Source organism: Canis lupus, chromosome X (genome assembly GCF_048164855.1).
Source record: "Canis lupus baileyi chromosome X, mCanLup2.hap1, whole genome shotgun sequence".
Taxonomy (NCBI): Eukaryota; Metazoa; Chordata; class Mammalia; order Carnivora; family Canidae; genus Canis; species Canis lupus.
The window spans coordinates 22,209,726-22,235,158 of record NC_132876.1 but is presented as its reverse complement, the minus strand read 5'-3'; the positions used below and the strand labels follow the sequence as shown (position 1 = coordinate 22,235,158).

The 25,433-nt window shown below is 38.7% G+C and overlaps 1 protein-coding gene across 17 annotated transcripts in view; it reads right to left on the bottom strand.

Annotated features, from left to right (window-relative positions):
- Nucleotides 1–4,250: 4,250 nt before the first annotated feature.
- The window catches only part of ENOX2 (ecto-NOX disulfide-thiol exchanger 2), a 280,754-nt gene continuing 259,571 nt past the window's right edge, over nucleotides 4,251–25,433 (bottom strand). For 13 of the 17 annotated variants that reach the window (XM_072816303.1, XM_072816299.1, XM_072816297.1 and 10 more), the window contains 5 exons: nucleotides 16,655–16,836; nucleotides 14,394–14,501; nucleotides 10,614–10,722; nucleotides 8,043–8,128; nucleotides 4,251–5,740 (listed from right to left, as the gene is read on the bottom strand). In XM_072816303.1, the coding sequence (XP_072672404.1) occupies nucleotides 5,609–5,740; nucleotides 8,043–8,128; nucleotides 10,614–10,722; nucleotides 14,394–14,501; nucleotides 16,655–16,836 (617 nt within the window). In that variant the 3' untranslated portion in view covers nucleotides 4,251–5,608. Of the gene's footprint in view, nucleotides 5,741–7,465; nucleotides 7,925–8,042; nucleotides 8,129–10,613; nucleotides 10,723–14,393; nucleotides 14,502–16,654; nucleotides 16,837–25,433 lie in introns of all 17 variants that reach the window. The other 4 variants (XM_072816311.1, XM_072816310.1, XM_072816295.1 and 1 more) reach the window with 2 other exon arrangements.

Genomic DNA, 25,433 nt, shown 5'->3' with positions numbered 1-25,433 from the left:
TTTGGGTGTTGAATCATATAAGTTCTTTATCTGTTTTGGATACTAACCCTTTATTGTATATGTCATTTGCAAAATCTCCCATTCCACAGGCTGCCTTCTAGTTTTGTTGTTTGTTTCCTTCACTATGTAGAAACTTTCTATTTTGATATAATCCCAATTATTTAGTTTTGTTTTTGTTTCCCTTGCCTCAGGAGGCATAAGTAGAAAGATGTTGCTATGGCTGATGTCAGAGACCTTTCCTGCCTGTGCTCTCTTCTAGGATTTTTGTGTTTTTAGGTTTCACGTTTAAGTCTTTAATCCATTTTGAGTTTATTTTTGTGTATGGTATAAGAAAGTGGTCCAGTTTTGTTCTTTTACATGTAGTTTTCCAGTTGTCTCAACACTTTTGTTGAAAAGACTATCTTTTTCCCATTGGATATTTGTTCCTTCTTTGTTGAAGATTAATTGATCATATAATTGTGGGTTCATTTCTGGGTTTTTTATTCTGTTGCTCTATGCATCTACTTTTGTGCCAGTACCATACTGTTTTGATCATTGTAGCTTTGTAATATTAAGTCTGGAGTTGTGATATCTCTAGCCAGCTTACTTTTCTTTTTCAAAATTGTTTTGGCTATTCAAGGCCTTTTGTGGTTCCATATACATTTTAAGATTTTTTTTGGTTCTAGTTCTGTGAAAGATGCTGTTGGTATTTTGATAGGGACTGTATTAAATGTGTAGATTGCTTTGGATAGTACAGAATTTTTAACAATATTTGTTCTTCCCATCCATGAACATGGAATGTCTTCCCGTTTCTTTGTGTTGTCTTCAATTTCTTTCATCAGTGTTTTATAGTTTTCAGAGTACAGGTCTTTTACCTCTTTGGTTAGGTTTATTCCTAGGCATCTTATTATTTTGGTGCAATTATAAATGGGATTGCTTTGTTAACTTCTCTTTCTGCTGATTCAATATTAGTGTAGAGAAATGCAACAGATTTCTGTAGATTGATTTTTATATCTCGGCAGGTCTCATTCTTAAGTTATCCTGTGGCTCCATGGGATTTCTGACACTAGAAAGGTAGCTCTGCTGTCATCAAAATATTGTTAATAATATTATAGTTGAATAATAATTATAGCTATTTATTGAGAGCTTATTTTGCCAGGCAGAGTTAGTACTGGGCACTTTACATTGAGCAAAGCTTCATGAATGACACTTTCAGGGAAATATGCTTAGATTTCCACTTTGTAGATGAAAATCAATAGCTCAGAGAGTTTAAGTGATATTGCTATAAAGTGAAATTGGGCATCATGGTATAATAGAAAAAGCATGAATTGACCAGACAGATTTGGATTCAAATCCTGGGCTTTATCCCCACTAGTTATGTAGCTTGGGCAAGTAATTTAACCTCTCTGAGCCCGTTTCTCCTCTTACCATGCTTCAAGCTTAACATTAGTGAAGCCTCCCACAATGTTCCCCTGTGGCACCTTGTACATGACTGTGTCATTTGGCAGGCATCCTCACCAGAGTGTAAACTCTTGAAGGAAGAGGTCATGTTTTGTTCCCCTTTGAATTTCTGAGACCAAGATTTGTACATATCAGGTGCTCTAAATGCCATGTGAATGAACAACTTGGGGCTTATGGTAATACCAATTAGGTTGATATGAAGGATAAATAACATATTGGAGCAGTGGGAAGTTTTAAGTTTGTAGTTGGACAAAGATTCTAATCTCATCTCTACCTCTTAGAAACTTAAGCAAGTTACTTTACATCTCATAATCTCAGATAAAACCTAGGATAATGCTACCTACCATTCACAGTTGTAGTAAAAACAAATAAGTCTCTCCCTCTCCCTCTCTAGATAGATAGATATACACACATACATATAAATCTACACACATATATATCACTGTTAAGTAGGAATCACTATTCAATGTTAGCTTTTATTATTAATGCATATGAATATAGTTTGTATAGAGTGCTATACAAATACTAATTTAAAAAGCATTTACTGAGCACCTACAATGCACCAGGTTTTGGGATGTGACAGTGAACAAGACAAATGAAGACCATACTCTCCTAGAATTTACACTCTGGACTAGATGTGGGGGTGCATGGGGGCCACAGAGAATAATAATTCAGGTCTCAAGAGTGAACCATCATTACCACCTTATTCACACCATTCATAGTTGGTCAACACTGAATATTTTCCATTCTGAGATTTTATGGTCTAGGCTACAGAGTGAAGGATTTACATCCAGTGTGTTAAAGCCTACCCTTCTAGCTCTTTGAGGGCACCAGGCATACTCCTTGTATATGCCACAATGCTTGGCAGAGTGCCTGGGCCTGAATAAATGTTTGGAATACCTTTGAACAGCTGAGTTTCCATTCTTGAGGCTCAGCAACATGATGTAGCTTCACAATTCTAGGTGTGAACACAAAAAACATTTTTCTTATAGTGAGGGCAAAGGTAATAGCTTCTCATTACTTTTGGCTGAATCATAGTCCTAACTCTTTATTGTGAACTCACTATGGCCCAGGCACTGACTGGGTAATTCGTACATGCTATCTTGATAACTCTTTACCACCATCCTCTGACAGGTACTATTTCTCCTTAAATTTACCTATAAGGAAATTGAAGCTCTCATTGTGTCTGTGTAAATTGACACACAGGCAGTAAGTTGACTGTAGGCAGCATGATAGCATAATAGGTGCTCAGCAGATGGTAGCAATTGTGGTGAAAAGTGAACCTGAGTCTATTTGAGAGACTGTCCCAAACAGCTAAGCATCCCAAGGGGTTACCTAGTTCTAGCAGATAAGTCAAAGTTCTTACATCTATGCTGTCTTTTCAAGGGATATAGTTTATTCGCATTATATGAAAAACTTACAGTTTTGGGTCCAATTACGAACAAAACTCTGTATAACGAGAACATAGATAAGTGCTTAATTTGCTCTGAAAACTATTTCATTTTCACTGAGGATATTTAACAAGCAACTTGGTAATATTAAAGAATCAGAACTAGAGATGTCACAGGACTGGGAAGAGAGATAAAAACAACCATTTGTAAAATTAAAAATGCTTCTATTCATTATTATCTGGAAAAATCTAACTATTATAGCTCCTAAAAAACCAAGAGTAATGTTTCAAAATTTGGGCAGAATAACAATAAATAGCACTAAGCATTTGTAAAGCAACATAATTTCATTAATATATTTCTATGATGGATGGATATTATTGTGAAATGGTATGTGCTGTAATTGGATTATGTATAATGCAAATAGATTTTATTTTTATACATTATGACAACTCTGGACTAGCATAGTAGTCAGGTTTTTTCAAAGAAACAGAACCAGTGGGATGTATACACACACACACACACACACACACACACACACACACAAATTTAAGGAATTGGCTCATGTGATTGTGGGGGCTGGCAAATTTGAAGTTTGTAGGGCTGGCCAGCAGTCTGGAAATTCTGGCAGGTGTTAATGCTACAGTCATGAATCCAAAGGCAATCTGGAGGCACAATTCCTCTCTCAGAGGACTTCAGGTCTTTCATGGATTAGATGAAGTCCAAGCACATTATGGAGGATAATCTGCTTCAATTTCAAGTCTACCAGTTTAAATGTTATGTCAATTGTCAATTAAAATGTCAAATATACCTTCACAGCAACATCTAGACTGGTGTTTGATCAAGCAACTGGTCACTATAGCCTAGCCAACTTGATACAGACTTACCCCTCACAACCAGCGTAATCAAGCTGGCTGGGAGGAGCACACCTGGACTAAATTGGCGGTAATAATAGAAAGAGACCATTTGTAACACAAGTAGATTAAGTGAAGGACAGCAAGGGGCCTGGGTGTAGCAGTTGTTACTTTAAAGTTTGTTGTTTTAAAATTTCATGGTATTTAACTTATTTAAATAAGAAATAATTGATTAGTGGCAAATTTCCCTGATTTCAAAGATATTTTTAAAATAAGGCATTCCAGGACCTCTGAGATTGACACATCAAAGCCTTCTGTAACATTGATAACAGCGATGCTTCAGTGAGGAGGCTAGAGTAAAAATAACCCTAGCTCCCTGCTTGTGCCACAGCTGGGTGCTTCAGGGGGAAGCCAGGTTTCAGCATGACTAAGCTGGTGTGGGGACCTATTTTTAGTTGTCAAGGTGAAGGTTTAGCATCTTCTTTCAACATCCTGGTACTCCAAAGAAGAAATGAAGATGATTCACTAAAGGATTAGAGAGCAAGTAATTCAAAACAGAACACCAAACTGAGGTATAAAAAAGGAATATTTATCTTTTAAAAATACAACTTTGAACACTACTGACATCTCATTTACAAAGTATTTTTCTGAAATACTCTTCATTGGCTTTGCTTACTTAGTACATTCTTTTATTTTGAATCAAGACTCATGGGAGGGCATGCTTATATTATTATAAGAACCAGCAACACCACAGAAGAAAAGATCATCTGTGCCTCGTGATATTAGCCCCACATCCTCATCCTTTCCCTTTCGTTTCCATCAAGCAGGACTTCCTGACTGTCCATGTACACTCTGCCATTGCAATCTGCTGGTGGGTGCCACAGGACTGGAGGTGTCCCAGGTCGTCAGCACTCCAGGTGGAGCTATTTGCAGGAAGCCTCGCACACCCGGGCTCATTAATTACCAGGAGTTTTCTACTAATACTCATATCAACTGTTTGCAAACATTCAGCTTGAAGTAAACAAAGTATTTACAGCCGTACACAGTTTGCAATTCAACACGCTGACAGAAGAAAAGGGACCAACAGACTTTGTAAGAAGGCCAGAGGGAAGGCATATTAAAATGAATCCCTTCTGCTAATGTGTGTGTATATGTGCACATGTGCACACATGTGTTTTAATTAATAGAAAACTAAACATGCCCTCCTTTAAAAGCAGACTATTTACAAGGTGATTCTGATAGCACATACACAGGCCAGTCGTACTGGACACTTGCTTTCTGTGAATACATCTAGATTTTTTTTTTATCTGATAAATTAGAGAAAATAACTTTGGAACATTTGTCAACTTTTGGTTCACAGTAATTTTGCAAAAAGCCACAAAACATGCTTTGTCTTTTAAAAAGTGAGCCTGGTCAGGCACCTTCTAGAAGATGCTGTGTTACTCACTGTCTTACTGGGGATTGGAAACACCATGTCAGTTATGGAGTACCTAGTGCTCCTCTCATTCCTTTCACCAGTAGCAACATTAATGTGAAGCGAAGTTTTGAAACACAAATCACATACAAATCATCAAAACATTTCAATTAACAGTGTTTAAAAAAATACCAAACTCTACGACAGTAGTACAGACACTGAAAACACCCCAAATACTCTTTAGCCTCAGGCCTTTTTCAAATACCACTAATAAAAGACATAAGCCACTGACAGAACAGGAGCAAATTACAGCGCTTGAGGGTCTGAGTCCATTTCTTTTTAGGGCCTGTAGCTCAAGGTGCTGTTCTAGGATCCTTATTTTAACTCAAAAGATAGTCCAGGAATGGCCTGACAAATTTAAAGCACTTGAAAACCATTGAGAATACAAATCACTTTCTCAGCATGTCACCACACATTTATCTGCAGGAGCTCAGGCTATGAGGCCACAAAATTCAGGTCAGTTTCAAGCCCTCAAATCCACAGAATTTCCACCTCTTCTCCAGACTGGCTCCGACCCCGGTCATTTCCTGCCTGAAGGTGTGCTGCAGTCTGCCCATGAGACACTCCACATCGCTGGTGCAGATCTGTGGGCCAGACAGAGAGCTCCACTCAAAAGCAGTTCTAACTCCAGACAGAATCCCCTGGGCTTCCCTTGTCTGGATTTCAAAACTGCTGTATTTAGGTAATAATTTACATACAACAAATTCACCTAGTTTATGTTTAGAGCTTAATGAAGTTTGGCACACTTGTACAATTGGGCAACTCTCACCACAATTTAGTTTTAGAACATTCCATCACCCACAGAAAGCTCCTTCATGCTCCTTTGCAGTCAACTGTCACTCCCAATCCCTGACTTGGATCTTCACACTGTGGTTTTGAATTTCCTGGAAGTTTTATATATGTGCAATCATAATATATAATAATATATATAGCCTTTTGTGACTAGTTTCTTTTACTTAGCATGATGTTTTGGGGATTGATTGCCACCAAGCTTTCTAATGAGAAGAGCTGGTGTCAGTTGCGTGGAGAGGCTTGGGTTTGTAGCCAGCTGAATTACAGCTGATCAGTGCTGGTGATGCTGTGTGCAGGCCTACTGAAGCTGAAAAGCCTTTTGGGAGGGAGGAAGGCAGGGCAGAATTCTTCACACACACATTGCTTTATAAAGGAAAAATGACAGAAATAAGGAATGCTCTATATTCCTACTTCTGTGCATTGTCTTCTTCTCCCTACTTCACACATACACACACACCAATATAAAACAAAAATCTGTGGACCCTATTAGGACTTGTTTCAGGTGGTCATCTTGACATGAGTAGCAACTTTTCTGTGAACCTGGGCACTGAAGAGCAACAGGGTTCCTAAGAGAAACCCTGAGTTGCCGCCACATTGAATATTCCTGAAACTGGAGGGAGGGACTTCCTAATTATATTGGCATCACTGCAAGCTCTCTTTGGGAGGCCCTGTTACTACTCTGGCAGGAAGCGGCTCAGGAGAAAATGGGCTGAGAGTAGGAGTGAGGTCATGCTTTCTTCCAGTGCTAGTAGTGGACTTTAGCCAGTTAAGTGAAATATGCACTTTGCAGAGTATCATATAGAGCTGAATCTCCATTCCAAAGACCATAAATATATAATGTTTATAGATGTATATGTACAATATAGGTGCAGCACACATATGGGAAATGGTCTGAAAGAAGATATGCCAACCTGGTAACAGTGGTGATCCTGGAAGGGTGGGGCTGGGTCACTTTCACTTTCCCTTCACTGCCTTTCTACGTTGCTTACATTTTAAACATAAAATGTATGCATTATTTTTACAATTTTTTTAAAAAGGACCAGACCATTTTTATTGACACATAGTTCAATTTCACACCACTTCAACCTACCACTTGGTCCTGGTGCTCACATTTGATCCCTCCCTTTGCTACCAAATGGGCTCTTTAGTTGCAGAATGGTACCACTTCCCAACTTCCCAGACCTAAATGAGGGGTGTGTACCAGCTTGAACTAAAACAAATGCCACGAGGAAGGTGCATCACCACAGCTGGATGCCCATGTAGGCAAGTGCCTCTGTTAAGAGGACATATGCTTAAATGGCTTAACATTTTGGACCTCCAACTGTCAGGAATCTGCATTCCAGTGGCACATCCCAAGAGCCCCAGGGTCCTGTGAAATAGTGAATACGATCCACGAGCATGTTTGACTGAATGCAGCTTCTGAAAAAAAAAATCTAACCTGAGTTTATTTATTCTGAGGTGTCAAGGGTCCCCTTCTGATTCTATGAGGCATCCTTGACTTTTGAGGGAATACTTACCCTTGCTCCCGATGCTTTGTGAGGTCCCCCATATAACAGCATCCCGGGAAGGAAGTGTCCCATGAGATCAGCTGGGAGCAGTACTTGAGTCTGTGTCACAGACTTACTGTTTCCTCTGTTTTGTTTTTGCCCCTGCCTTGATCATTTCAACACAGGTAATGGCAATGGTGACAGTGATGGCTGGAATAAGACTTCCGGTTCTGAACATTAACATTTGCTAATGGCTAAAGGACCATCGCAAAAGTTTGACCAGTGAGAGATAATAGGTCATTTTCAGTTTAAACATAAATTAAAAGAAAGGAGGAAAATTCTTCTAAGATGTATCTTGGAAGGAGATTGGCCAACTCATTCAGGTTTGCCCACGACTTCTTGGTTCTGGCATTGGAGTTCTAGGAAACCCCTCAGTCCCAGGCAAACAGAAGCAGACAGTCACCCTACTTGCAAGACAGAAGCTCTGTACTGCATCACAGTGAGAATAGGTGAGGGAAATTTTGTTAGGGAGATTACTAATGACTTACTTATGCTTGAAGAAATTACCCTATGTCCCCTTGCATGCCCATTTCAGGACCCCACATACCTTATTATCTAGACGGTGCAAGTAGGAACAGATGTATTCAATGCTTGCTCCAAATGGGTGGACATGAAGAAATGTGGAAATAATCCCTATAGTAACAATACCATGGAGGTTACACTGGAGCATTATATTCTTTGAAATGAGAGCTAACTCACAAGTACCACATACTACATACTGGACACTATTCTAAGTTTACATATATTTTTGCTCATTTAATCTGTACAACAACCCACTGCATATATTGCCTCTTACTACACTATATCACATGTAGAAAAGCTGGGATTAGAGGAGTCACTTCCATCATTCATGATGGCTAAAGACCATTTGAGTTCTACATTTCACAATGAATTTATAATTTTATAATGAATTTAGATTGTGCTGGCTTTTTTGGAAGTCTTCTGCAGTCTTTAAATTGGACTTGAGCCTCTTATGCATTAATACTGTCTTGCTGTTGTGGTACAAGTACAAATCAGGTTCTTTGCCTAATTCACTTCATGCCTCTCACAAGAGAATCTGCTGATTATATTTGTTTTATTCTGTGAGTAGCTCTGTAGAGAAAAGCCAAACATTTCATTCACTCAAGTGGTCACTAGCATTTTGTTTGTGCTTAGAGCTCTAAATCTCTTCAAGTAACGCATTTTTTAAAAATAGAAGTTTACAGTCTCTGGGGATGTGCACAATTTTTACTCAGTGTAACTATGGGGTGATTGGCAGCTCTACATACTGCCTTGATTGTTCTGGACATCAGATTAATTGTTCTAAAACTACTTTCTATGGAAACAGGTAGAATATAAATTGTTCAAAGGCCTACTATTTCTTTCTTTAAATTTTTTGAATTCCTCTTCTTTCATATGATCTTAAGTGCATTAAATATACCCAGAATTGAGTTTGCCGAGAACTGCCAGGAAATAAAAGCTAAATTTGATTTGGTTTATAGACTACAACCTGTGTATTCCTTCAAGTGACTGATAAGGAATATCACAAATTTGAGTTGCAGCTTGAAGTTCAAGTCAGTTCTTTGTGAAACTTCTCCAAATATCAGAGGGCAAGGAAGTAGGCTTGGGATCCAGGAGGAACTGATGGTAGAGTTCAAAATCTGTCCCAAACGGATGCTATAACTTATAATACTATGTGATTCTTAAATGATGAGGTAAATTGAATTGCTATACACTGACTCAAGCTGAGAAACTTAAATTCTAAAAAAGACAGTTCATGTCCAAAGGAATTCTAGGTGCTTATGGCCAAGACAGGTTGTCTGTCAAATGCTAAGAAATAACTCCATAGGTTTCAAAACACTAAGCAGTTTCCGTGGGTTCATACCCAAAGAACCAATTTAAAAAATAGATTTTCCTTTCTGTCAGCCCAAGATTACATTCTTTAAAAAACAAAACAAGAAACACTTAGTTTAAGATTCTTTGTTTCTAGAACTATCCATTTACAGAGGCTTCCTTCCTTCCCCTAGCTCTTCTCCGACAGGTCTCCCTGTTGCCATGCCAATTTGTTAAAGAACTTTGAGTTGTAAAACAGAAATAAATTGTCACTTTTCTTGAGACTCAATGGCAGATCCCCTTGTGTATCTTTATTAACATATCAAAGTGTTAAATCTGACTACAATATCCATTACCAAAGAAAGGAGATAAATCTTCAAAATATGCAGAAGCCAATCAGTGTGGAGAACTTCTGGGATCGGTGTGCGGCTGTGTGGGATTCAGCTTCCTAGAAGGCAACTGGGATTGCCTGTGGAGGCCCAGTATCAGCCCCTTGGAAATGACTGAATATTTTTAGGACTTCAATCTGCCATTGTTCTCCAAATGGAATATCAAGTCAGCAAGCATTTGTGCTGAATACTGTAAGTGCGAAATGGTTCTCGTTTTACTGAGGGCTTCCTATGGGCTGCACACTGTGCTAAGGGATTCAGATGAATTATCATATTTAATACTCTCAGCTGCCCTTTGAGACAGGTAATATTCTGCCCATTTTGCAGTTGGAGGAACTGAAGTTCAGGAAGGAAATGGTAGGGTCAAATGGGAAATCGGGTCTGTCTGACTCCTCAACCATTTATTCTATCTTGCCTCTGTGGGTGAAGTTTTATATAACGAGAGCAACTCTAGCATTTATCTCATCAGAGCCCACTAGTGTCCAACACTCCACAGACAGCCTACTGAATCATCTGAGTAACCTGGAAAAAAATTTCAGAGAGGCACATATTTCCTCCAGAGTCTCATCTGGGAAAGCTCTCTGCCAAACAGTATCTGCACTGCAACCTTGAGTGGGAGTAAGAGGGCTCAGCTAGCCTCCCATATTTTAAAAATGTACAATGTGTTTCTCCAGAAGACCCCTCCTTGTGCTTACACCCACACATTTGATGTGGCAGTAATGTCAGGAGCTTGAGGAGGACTGGGAGCTACTGTTACCATTTCTATGAAGTCTATACTTATTCTTATCCTGTCATCTTCAGGACTCTGGGTCCATGCATTGTCATGCTTCATAAATGGTTGGCGGGTATATTCATCTTAGGTAAAACCCTTTCCCTCCTCCACCATAGTCAATACGTTGTATGCATGTGTTCCTTACCGACAAGTAGTGCTTCACGTTCAGATTTGATAGGGCTGCTGTTCAGGGTCTTCTCAAGAGGGTAGTCACTATCCTGGCTCGATGTACATAGTCTAGAAGCACAGGTTTCCTGTGGGAATAATATGCTTCCTGGATCAGTTCATCTTACTGGGTAAAAGACTTGGATTCAATTATGCAATAGGGAACTTCTTAATGTAGTACCCCCAAAGCAATACTGTATAATTTTGATGATTGAATCAGAGAGAAAATAGCATTAATTTATGCAAAAGCATCACAGATCATCTAAAACTTCTTTATATGGCTCCCAAAGACAGAAAAATTGAGATACTCATCTTTGCCAGGTTTTATTTTCCTGCTTCATCATTCTTGGCTCTATACAGGTAATCTGGGGAACCAGACCCAATATTTACTGCCTACTAGATGGTAGGCATTGTTAGGCATGTGTTATCTCCATTGTACAAATGAGGAAAGTGAGGCTCAGGTATATTAGATAACTTGCCTAAAATCACATTTCTAGGAAGTAGTAGAGCCTAGATTTCTTTTTTTTAAATTTTTATTTATTTATGATAGTCAGAGAGAGAGAGAGAGAGAGAGAGAGAGAGAGAGAGGCAGAGACACAGACAGAGGGAGAAGCAGGCTCCATGCACCGGGAGCCCGACGTGGGATTCGATCCCGGGTCTCCAGGATCGCGCCCTGGGCCAAAGGCAGGCGCCAAACCGCTGTGCCACCCAGGGATCCCTAGAGCCTAGATTTCATGCCAGGTCATCTGCTGTCAAAAGGGCTGTTCTTTTCAATTTTAGGTCCACAATCTGCTAAAGGCAGGGCCCATCTCTGAGTGGGGAATCTACAATGTAGCTAATCTACTCCCAGGTAATCAACTGTTGGCTTTTGAACTAAAAATTAGAGTTTCCATTTGTTGGCTATCAGCCCTTTCTTCTCTCTGATATGGACATTATCAGTTAGGATATTCCTGACTTCACATCAAGAAATGACCATGACCAAAATCTCATTATCATTACTCAGTGGTCTTCTTTGTTGTTGAAAGTTTTCTCTTTCTGAGCATAGCAGGTCTGTTTCATAAGAGGTACTCAGGTGAAATTCATGACCAACAATCAAACTGAAAATACCTCCAGACCTTTCGTGGATCTTTCTTTCTCTGTTTGGGTACTGAGAACATCTTTTCTGTATTATAAATGTGAAGGAAGAACCTTGGGAAGAAGGCATAAAAGGAATCATGGCTTCCAGTCTTACTGCTAATAGAAAAGAAAATGCTGGGGAAATGCTCCTGGGGTGTGTGTGGGGGTGCAGGTCATGGCTGATTCAAATGCTTTGTCACTTCATCCCTGCCCCAAGACCTCAGCATGGACAGGTGTCCTTCTGTTTTCTTTAAAGATGCTTTCAAAGCTTCCAGGATGTTGCCCTGAATGAAATGAATGGTCTATGCTGCAAGACATGTTCTGTGGATTTACAGGCTTCCTGGCTGTAGTCAGAAGGGAAGCCTTTCTTGATGACCTCCTCAATCTTTGGCTTTTAGAATCCAATCTAGGCAGTAACCATCATGCCAAGTTTGATTTAAAATACTGGCTCACTTCTAAGCCATGGGTTGTACATCTCCTTCTAATCCCCTTAAAACATTAAATGATCCAGTAAGCTATTTCTTACATGTGAGAGTTTAACAGATTGGGGTTGATTTAAGATGTAAAGGCATCCTGAGAAGTTTTAGCCATCTTGAATAGAAATGTAGCCTTATTGAAACCTGACTTCAATTTTATTATAGCTGGCATTTAAAAAATAAGAAGGTATCACCTTGAATTTTATTGGCAGATTCAAAGAGCTAGCTCTTTCTGCAGTTAGACAGAACTCACACTGTTATATTGCAAAACACTGACAATAACTCACACTACAGTTTACTGTCAAGAAACCCAAACAAAAACAAAAGAGATCCCTCTTCACCAAAACTTACTGCCTTCTTTTCAACCTGGAATTATTTTTGCAGTCTAATGTAATGGTACTTTGCTTCTTAACCTAATTGTGTCAGGTTGAAATATTTGGTCACAAATCAGCTTCCCAGAGAAGCTCAGTTTATAATGAACTGTCATGACTTTCTCTGAAAGAAGCTTTGCTTACAGTAACAGGGAAAAAAAAAACATTCTGAATCACATTTTCCTTATTATTAGTTAGATCTCTTTGCTTATCCTCTTAAGCTGCCACTTTGTGGTATATTCAGGTTTAGGATGAAAAACAGACTTAGGCACAATACAGTAAGTTTCTTTCGTGCCATTTGACCTCTTGCTTCTTTAAATGAAATACTTTACAAAGCAGAAAGCAGCTTATACTAAAGTGCCAAAAATGCTCTTACACTAAAAATGCCTTTAATTTGTGATATCAATCCTAAAGAATGATTCTAAGCATAACTTCATGTCTATCAATAGTCTTCTGCTTATGCACTCCATTTTATGCAAGAAGCGAAACAGCTACATAGCAGTTCTGAGACATTTTAGCAGCTCTGAAAATATAGGGAAATTCCTGTTATACAGAGCAGCTTTGGCACTTTTCAATTAAATGCTTGATAAATGAATATCTCTGGGATTGTGCTCGTTTCTTTAATAGCACCCACAAAACTGGAAAGTGAGCTGGTTTTATGAAGTGGAAGAATTAAAAGCATATTGCAAATGGCCTCCAGAAGAAAACACATTCAATCATTTGTTTCAACTACACCAAGGCTGCCAGTTCTTAATGGCACTCTGGGGGAAGTCACTGTGCTGGCAAACATACCCGGGGCCTGTATGCATTGCATCTTCCTGAGCTGAGTGCCAGAGATAAAGAGCAAGAGCTCTCGTGGAACGGTAGCATTGTTGATTTCTGGCTCTTGGTCTGAGCTCCTAATCTCTTCCTTCTGAGAATGAAAATCAGGCAGTTATAGTCAATGGGTCTTCCTTTTGAGAACTTCACTTTAGTTGAATGTTCAGGCGTACCAACGATTAGGGAGGTACAGTTGGGAGACACCATCAGTAGACTTTGCACACCTTAAGTAGACTGGGCACCTGGTTCATGCTTGTGACACATTAACCTACCCAGATGTTAGGAGACTCCCCAAGAGGTTCTTACTGGCAGCTCTTATTGCTAGAGAGTCCCATCTTGCCCTTTCATGCTGCAATTATCAAGTGTTAGAATATTCTTTTTATTTACTTTCTTTTTTTAATAATAAATTTATTTTTTATTGGTGTTCAATTTGCCAAGATACAGAATAACACCCAGTGCTCATCCCGTCAAGTGCCCTTTATTTACTTTCAACACGTTTTCTCCCCTTTGGGTTTTGGCTATTTTACCTGCAACTGCTCATTATTACACTAGATGGAGTATCTACAAAGAAATGCCAATGTTCTAGTTGTACTTGTGTTTCTTCCTTTAATGAAATGTTTCATTAAAGGTACTCTGCGTCACCCGAGTTTTCTATGTCACTATTTGCTTGGCAAGATGAAGCTGAATGAGATGTACACTCTGGGATTCTCCAAGAGGGAAAGACTGAGGAATTTTAGGGAGGGATTAACTTCTTATTCATTGAAAAGTGTACTCTCCAGAATCCTTAGATATGGCAAGGATTCACATCTAAAGGCAGAGACCTTGATTCAAGAATTACCCCAGAGAGGGGGCTTTTAATTCCCATGCAGCCAAGCATTCCATGCTGATTCCTACTGCAGGAACTTCCAGGGCATTTGTACTGTCACTGAGAAGAGTAGGGGAAAGGCAAGGGCAAGGGTTCACAGAGGACTGATGTACCTTTTCTTTAAGATTTTCCAACATTTTTTCCACTTGCAACTTGTCATCTTTGACTTTTTCAAGTTCAGCTTCTTTTCTTTTGTATTCCTCTTGGACTTTGAGTAGATGCTACAAGAAATACCAAAGACAATCATGTCTTCAGGAGCCATATTTCATTTAAATACCCTGGTTGAAGTTAGATAGTAGGTTGGCCTGCCTCAGTTGGGCTGCCTTTCTCCCAGCCCACACAATCATTTCTCCATTCAGAGATATCAAAGGGAAAATCAAGTTACCTTTCACTTAAAGTTATTTTAGCTCTTAGGAACTTCCTTTGGATTTGTTTATATTTTAGAGAGCATCTGAGAAACTAACTGATCTAATTACATAACTTTTCTATTCCAGTGAGAGGAAAAGATAGGGTGTAGTGTTAATCCCAAGTGGACAACATCTTGATTGCCGCATTGAACTTGATGTTGTAAAGCATTCTTTCAAATAGTCATTTTCCAAGCCAAGTTCAATTTCTGTGAGGAAAACACTTGACAAATGTTTGTTTCCATATCAGTAGGCAAGGAACTGAATTCATCATCATTAATGATTACAAAAATATTATTTATTTAGCATCTAACATGTGTCATGCATTGTGGATAGGGTTTCATATGTGTGATCTCATATAAACCTCAAACAACCCTGTGAAACATAATCCAGAGGCTTACAGAGGTTTAGTGGTTTACCTAAGGCTATTCAGATAGTAAGTGGCAAAGTTGGGATTTAAACCCAGGTTGGGTCAATACCACCATTAAGAGTCCATGCTCTTAATCACTATATTAGACTATACTTCTTTTTGGATAAGATGGAAGAAACTTTATCTTTTTTACAAGACTATTTTCCAAGAAAAAGTAATCAAAACGAGCAAAATTAATTTGTTAGGATGTAGAGACCTAATTTTCTCAGAGGTCTCTGAAGTGATGAAATGGAAAAAAAAAGTTCATCATCTTTAAATTATATTTCAGTAGCAGAACCATTCTTATGTGGAATGGTTTCAAAATCAAGGTAAGAAGGAAAAACAATGAAAAATGTTTTCAAAGTTTAGGTTCTCAGAGGCTTGCAAAAGACCACTGGAAGAGCTAAAAGAAGTACGGTACAATGCACGTTGTCAAAATTCTTTGAAGTCTAGCTGAAGAGATGTATTTTTTTTTTTTTGTGGAAAGATCTCAGATATAATTTGCATGTTCTAATTAAATTCCATAGTGACAGTAAAAGGAAGGTAAGCATTACTTCACACATTTTGCTAATAGGAAAGGTGAAATATTAATGTGATATTGCTTGTCACACAGGAAGACAGTGGTAGCAGAAGTAATAGGAACATGGGGCTCTTAGTGCCAGAAGAGACTCCTTTTTCATTATTTGTGATTTCTAGCTGGCAATAAGCTTGGCCCTAGATAATTCCAAGGCATAGAATTAAAAAAATATTGCTCAAAAAATTACTGCTCAATTTAAATTGTAAGGAAACTGGCTAGTCGTCTGGCAAGGCAGAGGGGGATAGTACCCTTACTCAAAAATACTACTTCTTTATTATAATGAGAACAGATGGTGATATCTTCTAAATTGTAGGCCCACTGTGGTGATGGTTACATAAAACATCTAGACATTGAGCATCTATTACACACTGTTGTATTTGAATGCAGTTACAGTTGGATACACCTATTTACTTTTTATACTTGGGATAATGTGCAGGTAAACTCATTCACATAAATGGCTGTAAAAACAAAGGAAAATAAAAAGAAGATTGGTATTATGTGACCAAAGCACTGATACTGAAAAAGCAAGGGTAGGATTCCTGCCATTTCTTCTAAGAGGCTATATGGTCCAGCCTCCGGATCATAGTAGATACTGGATCAAGTAGATACTACTTTTTTCAAATCTAAGTTAGTGAGCTTCTTCATAAAGTCCCCAAGGCCTGGTCCAGATCCCAAATTACCTCCTGAAGCAGAAAGAAAAGATTAGATTATGTTTGGTGTAGTTTTACTATCAAGTATTTTTTTTTTTTTTACTATCAAGTATTTTTCACTGAATGTTCATCCTTTGAAAATTGGTGATCCACTGCTACCTCTGTAGTGGTCAGAATATTTCATAACTCATAATCCCTTCCTCAGCTATGCCAGAGAACAGAATATCAAGAAGAATAAGAGGTTTGCTATTCTCTTTTCTGGTAGGGGACCCGTTTCCAGGTAAGCAGCTGATGCTAGCCTTCCTAAAAGCTCAGAAAACCAAAGGGCCTTTACCTGTTGCATTCCTTGCAGGGCTTGCTGCAGGAGTTTCAGCTGCTGTTCCTTGTTTGGGTCATCTTCTCTGTGGGCTTTGCCTTGTTCTTGCTTCAGTAATTCTACCTCATTCCGATAGGCATCGAGCTGCCAACGGAGGCTGTCGTTTTCTTCCTTCAGAGCTTCTGCCTGTGATACTAAGGCTAAACAATCAATATAATGTCGAATGCCCATCTATCCATACCCTTTGTGGTTCACCTTAGTACCATTAAAACTTGGTAGTTTTTATTAAAGATTTTATTTATTCATGAGAGATACAGAGACAGAGAGGCTGAGACATACACAGAGGGAGAGGCAGGCTCCCTGTGGGGAACTTGATGTGGGACTCGATCCTAGGACCCCGGGATCATGACCTGAGAAAGGCAGATGCTCAACCACTGAGTCATCCAGGTGTCCTGAAAACTTGGTAGTTTTTAATTGATATGTACAATAAGTCTCTTTTTTTGTATATTTTTATTGGAGTTCTATTATGTTTGAGGAGGCCATGGCAGCAAGAGATGGACACTAAAGCACACAGAACCATTTTTGTATATGAACACATGCTTCCAGCATACTGAAGTCATCATCATGTTTCATATTTACCACCCCAAATTTCCAGCTAATATTGGTTACTTTTACTTGGAAGGGAGCAAATGATAAGAGCTCTGTAATGAAAAAGTATAGGACTAATTGTCTTGAACTGATGACTGTCTACACGGTAATTTTGCCGGCAGTTGTTTGTAAAATGTAATCTTTACTGTCCTACAGAGGAAAGGTAAATGTCAAAATCAAGACATGAGACTTCTGGTTTCTGGTCTAGTGTGTAAGGAATTTAGAAGTTACCACTCCATCCAACAACTAAAAAGCTGAATAAACTGAATAATCAACAACTTGTCTTCAATTCATATTGAAGTGAGCAGTGAGGTCATGGGCAGTGAGGTCATGGGGCAAACTGCTGACCCTGAAACTGGAGAGGCAGGGGAATCCAGAGAATCACAGTTTACCAGACCAGAAACCTATGAGCAGGAAGCTCCATGGGAAGTGGTAGAAATAAGAAAACCTCAATTGTGATTGGCTGATTGCTGGAGGCTCAGTGTAGACAAGTCTGTTAAAGAGTTCAGATGGACCCAATCATAGTGAGGTCTCTATACTTTTGTGAGTTTTATCTCTAAAAGCACGACTAAGGCCTTACAATGAATATTGCACTTCCATCATGGGGAGGGGAAAAGAAACTGTTTTGAAATACACCAGAACATTTTTTTTCTTCTTAACAAGGCCTACCTTCAGAAGAAATCATTTTACCAGAGCCTAACCTGCTAGGATATTACCAGAGCCTAACTAACCTGGAGAAGGAAAATGTCCAAATATAGCCTCCTCAGGCCACCCTACCCCAAGTAAGAAGGGAAGAAAAAACTGAGAAACACTTGTGAAGTGCACAGTCCAGAGGTATATGTTACTAAAAGACTGAGGCCTAATCACAGGACTATAGAATGCTTCCCTACACTTAACTACCACATCACTAAAGTCCTATTTACTGGAGTTCTTTTCACCCAGTACATCATGTCCAGATTTCAACAAAAAGTTACAAGGAATACTAAAAGGTAAAAAAAAAAAAAAACCCACAGTTTGAAGAGACTGAATCGGGATCAGAATAAGAGTCAGACATAGCATGAATGTTGGAATTATCAAAACAGGAATATAAAACAACTATAATTAGTATGTTAAGGGCTTTAATGGGAAAAGTAGATACCATGAAATAACAGATGGATAATGTAAACAGAGAGATGGAAATTCTGAGAGATGAAAATGCTAGAGATTAAAAAAATATAACACAAATGAAAAATGCCTTGGTGGGCTTATTAAAAGACTGATCATGGTTGGGGGAAGAATCACTGAGCTTGAAGGTATGACAACAGAAATTGTCTAACCTTAAAAGAGAAAAAAAACATGGAAAAAAACTACAAGCAGAATATCCAAGAACTATGGGACAACTGCAAAAGATACATGTCATAAGAATATTAGAAGGGAAAGAAAGAGAGAAAGGAATGGAAGCAATGGGTGAAGCAATAATGGCTGAACTTTTCCTCATATTATTATCAGACACCAAACCACAGACCCAGGAAATTCAGAGAACATCAAACAGGATAAATGCCAAAAAATTAGACCTGAAAAGATACCTCACTAAAGATATATATGGCAAGTAAGCATCATTATATGTCACATGTCACTAGGGAATTACAAATTAAAAGAATAATGAGATGCCACTACATACCTATTAGAATGGCCAAAATCCAAAACAATGACAGCACCAAGTGCTGGTAAGGATGTGGAGCAAACAAACACTCCTTCATTGCTGGTGGGAATGCAAAATGAATGCAAAATGCTACTGGTACTTTGGAAGATACTTTGGCAATTTCTTTTTCTTTTTTAAGATAGATACATAGATGGATAGATAGATTTATGAGAAACACACACAGAGAGGCAGAGACATAGGCAGAGGGAGAAGCAGGCCCTCTGCAGGGAGCCTGATGCAGGATTCGATCCCAGGATCCCAGGATTATGACTTAAGCCAAAGGCAGACACTCAGCCACTGAGCCACTCTGGTGCCACTGGCAATTTCTTAACATACAATCCCGCAATCATCTACTTCATATTTACACAAGTGAACTGAAAACTTATGTCCCCACAACAATATACACATGGATTTTATAGTAGATTTCTTCTGGCAATTATTATTATTTTTTTTATAAATTTTTATTTATTTATGATAGTCACACAGAGAGAGAGAGAGAGAGAGAGAGAGAGAGGCAGAGACACAGGCAGAGGGAGAAGCAGGCTCCATGCACCGGGAGCCCGACGTGGGAGTCGATCCAGGGTCTCCAGGATCACGCCCCGGGCCAAAGGCAGGCGCCAAACCACTGCGCCACCCGGGGATCCCGTCTTCTGGCAATTATATAATTGCCCCAACTTGGAAAATACTGCGAAGTTCTTTAGTAGATTAATGGATAAACAAACTGTAGTACATGCAGAAATGGAGTATTATTCAGTGCTAAAAAGAAATGAGTGATCAAGCCATGGAAAGACCTTGAGGAAATGTAAATGCATATCACTAACTGAAAAAAAGCCAATTGAAAAGGCTACCTAACTGTATGATTCCAACTATATGACATTTTGGAAAAGGCAAAACAACAGAGTCAGTAAAAAGATTAAAGAAAAAACCATAAAGTTCAGGGTCTACTTCTGGGTTCTCTATTCTGTTCCATTGATCTATGTGTCTGTTTTTGTGCCAGTACCACACTGTCTTGATGACCACAGCTTTGTAGTACAACCTGAAATCTGGCATTGTGATGCCCCCAGATATGGTTTTCTTTTTTAAAATTCTCCTGGCTATTCAGGGTCTTTTCTGCTTCCACACAAATCTTAAAATAATTTGTTCTAACTCTCTGAAGAAAGTCCATGGTATTTTGATAGGGATTGCATTAAATGTGTAAATTGCCCTGGGTAACATTGACATTTTCACAATATTAATTCTGCCAATCCATGAGCATGGACTATTTTTCCATCTCTTTGTGTCTTCCTCAATTTCTTTCAGAAGTGTTCTATAGTTTTTAGGGTATAGATCCTTTACCTCTCTGGTTAGGTTTATTCCTAGGTATCTTATGCTTTTGGGTGCAGTTGTAAATGGGATTGACTCCTTAATTTCTCTTTCTTCAGTCTCATTGTTAGTGTATAGAAATGCCACTGATTTCTGGGCATTGATTTTGTATCCTGCCACGCTACCAAATTGCTGTATGAGTTCTAGCAATCTTGGGGTGGAGGCTTTTGGGTTTTCTATGTAGAGTATCATGTCATCGGCGAAGAGGGAGAGTTTGACTTCTTCTTTGCCAATTTGAATGCCTTTAATGTCTTTTTGTTGTCTGATTGCTGAGGCTAGGACTTCCAGTACCATGTTGAATAGCAGTGGTGAGAGTGGACATCCCTGTCTTGTTCCTGATCTTAGGGGAAAGGCTCCCAGTGCTTCTCCATTGAGAATGATATTTGCTGTGGGCCAAGATCTATAAAGAACTTATTAAACTCAACACCAAAGAAACAAACAATCCAATCATGAAATGGGCAAAAGTCATGAACAGAAATCTCACAGAGGAAGACATAGACATGGCCAACATGCACATGAGAAAATGCTCTGCATCACTTGCCATCAGGGAAATACAAATCAAAACCACAATTAGATACCACCTCACACCAGTGAGAATGGGGAAAATTAACAAGGCAGGAAACCACAAATGTTGGAGAGGATGTGGAGAAAAGGGAACCCTCTTACACTGTTGGTGGGAATGTGAACTGGTGCAGCCACTCTGGAAAACTGTGTGGAGGTTCCTCAAAGAGTTAAAAATAGACCTGCCCTATGACCCAGCAATTGCACTGTTGGGGATTTACCCCAAAGATACAGATGCAATGAAACGCCGGGACACTTGCACCCCGATGTTTATAGTAGGAATGTCCACAATAGCCAAACTGTGGAAGGAGCCTCGGTGTCCACTGAAAGATGGATTTTTTTTATTCCATTTTTTCTTTTAATGCTGTGATACTTAAATGTTAAATCAGCATTTTCATGTGATCGGAAGTATTTCAATTACATATGAGCATTCATTTTTTTTTTGCAAAAACTCAATATTAGGTAATAGTTATATACTAATACAGTAACATTCCTCTGCTGTACAAATTAAATCATTTAAAAGAAATGAGCATTCTAAGAATTATATACAAAAGAAACCTGTAAGCATTGCTGAAATGAAATGCAAGGTGTCACTGTTAGCTCTACTGGTTTAAAATACCTTCCAAAAAGTAAAATTAACAAATACTCTTCAACATATCCAGGTTTACAAGTCTCAAGAAAATCAAATGTCAAAAAATTCTAGAAAGCTGTGAAAAGCATATATACATTTTTCCTTAGGACCTTATTAAGCTTCACACCTTTGAGAAGTTGCTATCAATTTATTTGCACGTCAACTTTATCCACCCCAAAAGCTCATATCTTGGATACAGTTGCCCTCTGATTCCAAATACAGCTCTGCTCCATCTTCCTTTAGTGGTGGTGAGGAGATATGTGTGTGTGTGCGCGTGTTTGTGAGACAGAGGTATTTGGAAACTTTTTACTTCTTGTTCAATGTTGTAGTAAATCTAAGACTGCTCTAAAAAATTAATTTATTAATTTAAAAAATCCTAAGACACAGGAGGAAAATTAGCTTTATTTATGGTTATGGCACATTTTTCAAGGTCAACAAACACAAAAGCTATTATAAAATATTTAATAAGAGGATGTTCATTCAACAAACACTGAATACCTTCTTTGTACCAGGTTTATGATAATTGTAAAAAATGAAATTCCACTAATCTTTATGGTTTACAGTCCAAATTAATGGAAACATTTATAGTTTATTCCTTTTTTGATTCCTAACAAAGAATAAAGCCCCAAAAAGACATTAACAAAATGGATCAAAATTACAAACCTGTATATTAAATGTCTAAGAATGTTAAAAGGCACCCCCAAGATACAGAGGCAATGAAACGCCGGGACACCTGCACCCCGATGTTTATGGCAGCAATGTCCACAAGAGCCAAACTGTGGAAGGAGCTTCGGTGTCCATTGAAAGATGAATGGATAAAGAAGATGTGGTTAATGTATACAATGGAATATTATTCAGCCATTAAAAACGACAAATACCCACCATTTGCTTCGACATGGATGGAACTGGAGGGTATAATGCTGAGTGAAGTAAGTCAATCGGAGAAGGACAAACATTATATGGTCTCATTCATTTGGGGAATATAAATAATAATGAAAGGGAATAAAGGGGAAAGGAGAAGAAATGTGTGGGAAATATCAGAAAGGGAGACAGAACGTGGAAGACTCCTAACTCTGGGAAACGAACTAGGGGTGGTGGAAGGGGAGGAGGGCGGGGGGGTGGGGGTGACTGGGTGGCGGGCACTGAGGTGGGCACTTGACGGGATGAGCACTGGGTGTTATTCTGTATGTTGGAAAATTGAACACCAATAAAAAAATAAATTTATTATTATAAAAAAGGCAACTTTTCAAAGGTATGATTTTTTTCAGCTACTTATGGGGAGGGACTTTGGGTATAAGAAAGTAAAAGAAAGTAATGGAAATAAAATCTTCAAGATTATTAGCTGTAAGTGGTGGAAGAAGAGTTCTCTAAAGGGATTTCAAAGACAAGATTCATTCTCTACAAGAAATAGGAAGAAGTTGTGCTTTACAAAGATGAAGTATATAGAAGAAAACCCTATTCTGAGGGTTAAAACACTTCCTATTCCTAAAAGAAAGCTGCTTTGGGTGGAGTGGGGTGCAGGGCTTAATTCTGTGCTTTCGATCGGAGGGTTTTCCTGAAACAATCAGGTACCAATGTAGGCTGATGTAATCAGATTTTCTATCCAAATTAGTGAGTGGCAATCCTTCCTGTTACATGTTCTCTTGTTTTCTGTGGATGGCTATGCAATTATCCTGATGTGGCAGTTTGAACCTTATATTTTAGTTTTTAAAAGAAATTACAAAAAATTTTGGCATAACACATTCATTGTCTGTTTGGTTTTATTACAGATTTTAATTTTTTTCTGTAATCATACAGCTTTTGTGTCTTTGGAGAGAAAGCTGTTACACAGAGAGTTGGAATCCCAGAACTGTAAATACTATCTATCCTTGCCATCTCTCCCAGCAGCCAGAATACTTGTTGGACAGGTAGCGTTTCTCACAATCATAACACCAAAAGAAGATGCTAAAAGTGAAGATGACTGTATATAGGAAAGTGTATGGCAGAAGGGACATGTGCTATCTGCCAAACGGGAAGAAATATTTGATTTGCTTGTTGGGTCAGTACCAAGGATAGCATTTTGAGCTGGAGTTCTGCTGAGTAACACAGAGGTTCCTTTGTAAATTAAGTGACTGCTATAGAGAGACAGTTATTCATTCCTGCTTTGGTTTGCATGTTTGTCCTCTGGCAAGCCATGCAGCTCAATACTAAATAGTGATATTTCATCTTCCTCCTTTTGTTTCTTCTTGTGCTGCAGGCTAGTGATTATACTCATGCTTTATGAGTCATGTGGAGAAACGTGGAAAAGGGCAGTAATCTAGAAGAATGGTTGGAGGCATAGTCTCCAGTTTAAATGCGAAAATATTTTTCCTCTGAGCAAATGAGGAGGAGGGACTGCTTCTCTCCTGGGGGGAAAGGGCATGCTGATGAGCAGAGATAGATTCCTGAAACCAAGTGTGAACAGATAATAATCTCCCCAGTTTGGACCTGTCACTAAGCAAAAGAGAATGTGATCTTCTCTAATGCCACCAGGGCATCTAACTTAGGAAATCTATTTCCCACTCCCTGAAATGAGGGTTTTTGTCATTTTAATGAGGGTGCCAAGTCTTTACTTTCACAGACTTAATATTAATTGGGTCCATTTCTGAAGTTGGAGTTCTTTGTACATTGCCAGAACATTGAAAAGTTCAATATTACCTTTTAATAATATGTTTGAGTGGGTGAATCCATCAGTTCTGATACTAAAGAGTATACTGAATTTATTCATACCTTGCCATCATTAGTTCTCATTTGCTCCTTTTAGCCTATTTCCTATGTGGGAAAACCATTTCTCTTTATGAGGATGGCTCCTCAGATCTGAAAGCTGCCAATTCATCATGGCAATATGAAAATATGAAGGCAGCTATGAACTCTTCTTTTTAGGGGAGACACTCTGAGCAGAATTCCAGATATGTTTTACTATGACAAAAGATCTAAAAGGATTTTGTGTTATTAAATAATTAACACCTAAGTTTCTTTGGTAATACAAAGAAAACAAAAATTTTAATGGGATCAAATTTAGGGGGTTGGCCGTTGGCCACTATCACAAAGCTGCATTACAATGTCACCAAATTTTTGAAGGAAGATGTGTAACAAATGTTACCAAATTATAGAAGGGAAAATGTGCAACATTCCTCTCAAGGTTCCTAAAAAAAGTTTGAGCTGGAATGATTCACAAAGAAAAAAGCCAAAAGAACAAAGTTTAAAGAAAGAGGGGAGATGATCTGAGTGGTTGTAGGCCAATTCAGGCAAAATTTTAGGTGAATTCCCTCACCTCCCAAAGCCTTTCCTTAGCCTTACCTCTGCAGGTTATTACTCCAATGAGGCTTCTACCAGTATTGATGCAACAGAGACTTCACTGTTTCTCCTCTGAGATCTCTAAATTTGCCTCTCAAACACAATGTCTTAATTTGTCAGTGATTTCACTGCCCCTCATCACCCTGAGACATTGCTCTCTTTGTTTGCTGGGACCTTTAATCTCTTGGAATGGCCAACTTCACCCAGAGCATTAACTATTTTCTGGCTAAACAGATTCCACTGCAAATTCCTTAGTACCTTATATACTTTTACCCTCCTGAAAACCTTTGGCTAGTCTTACCATGCCAATTCCTAGCTCATGGTCACTCAACTCAACTTTGCACCTTATCCTGGGCTGAAGAGGACTCTTATAAGAAGTTGCTGAGCTGGGCAGTCCTGGTCAATACAGACTCATGTTGTTCCTTGCTCACGGGTCTCTTATTTCTCACTGAATTCTTCCTTCCATCCTACCTAGGGTATTTATTCCAGGTCTGTTCCTGTTTCCTCATGGTCTCATTTCCAGAGCATTTCCCTAATCAACAGTTGACCAATCTCTTGCTATATGGAGCAGCATGGGATCCATATATCCCTTTAGCTTC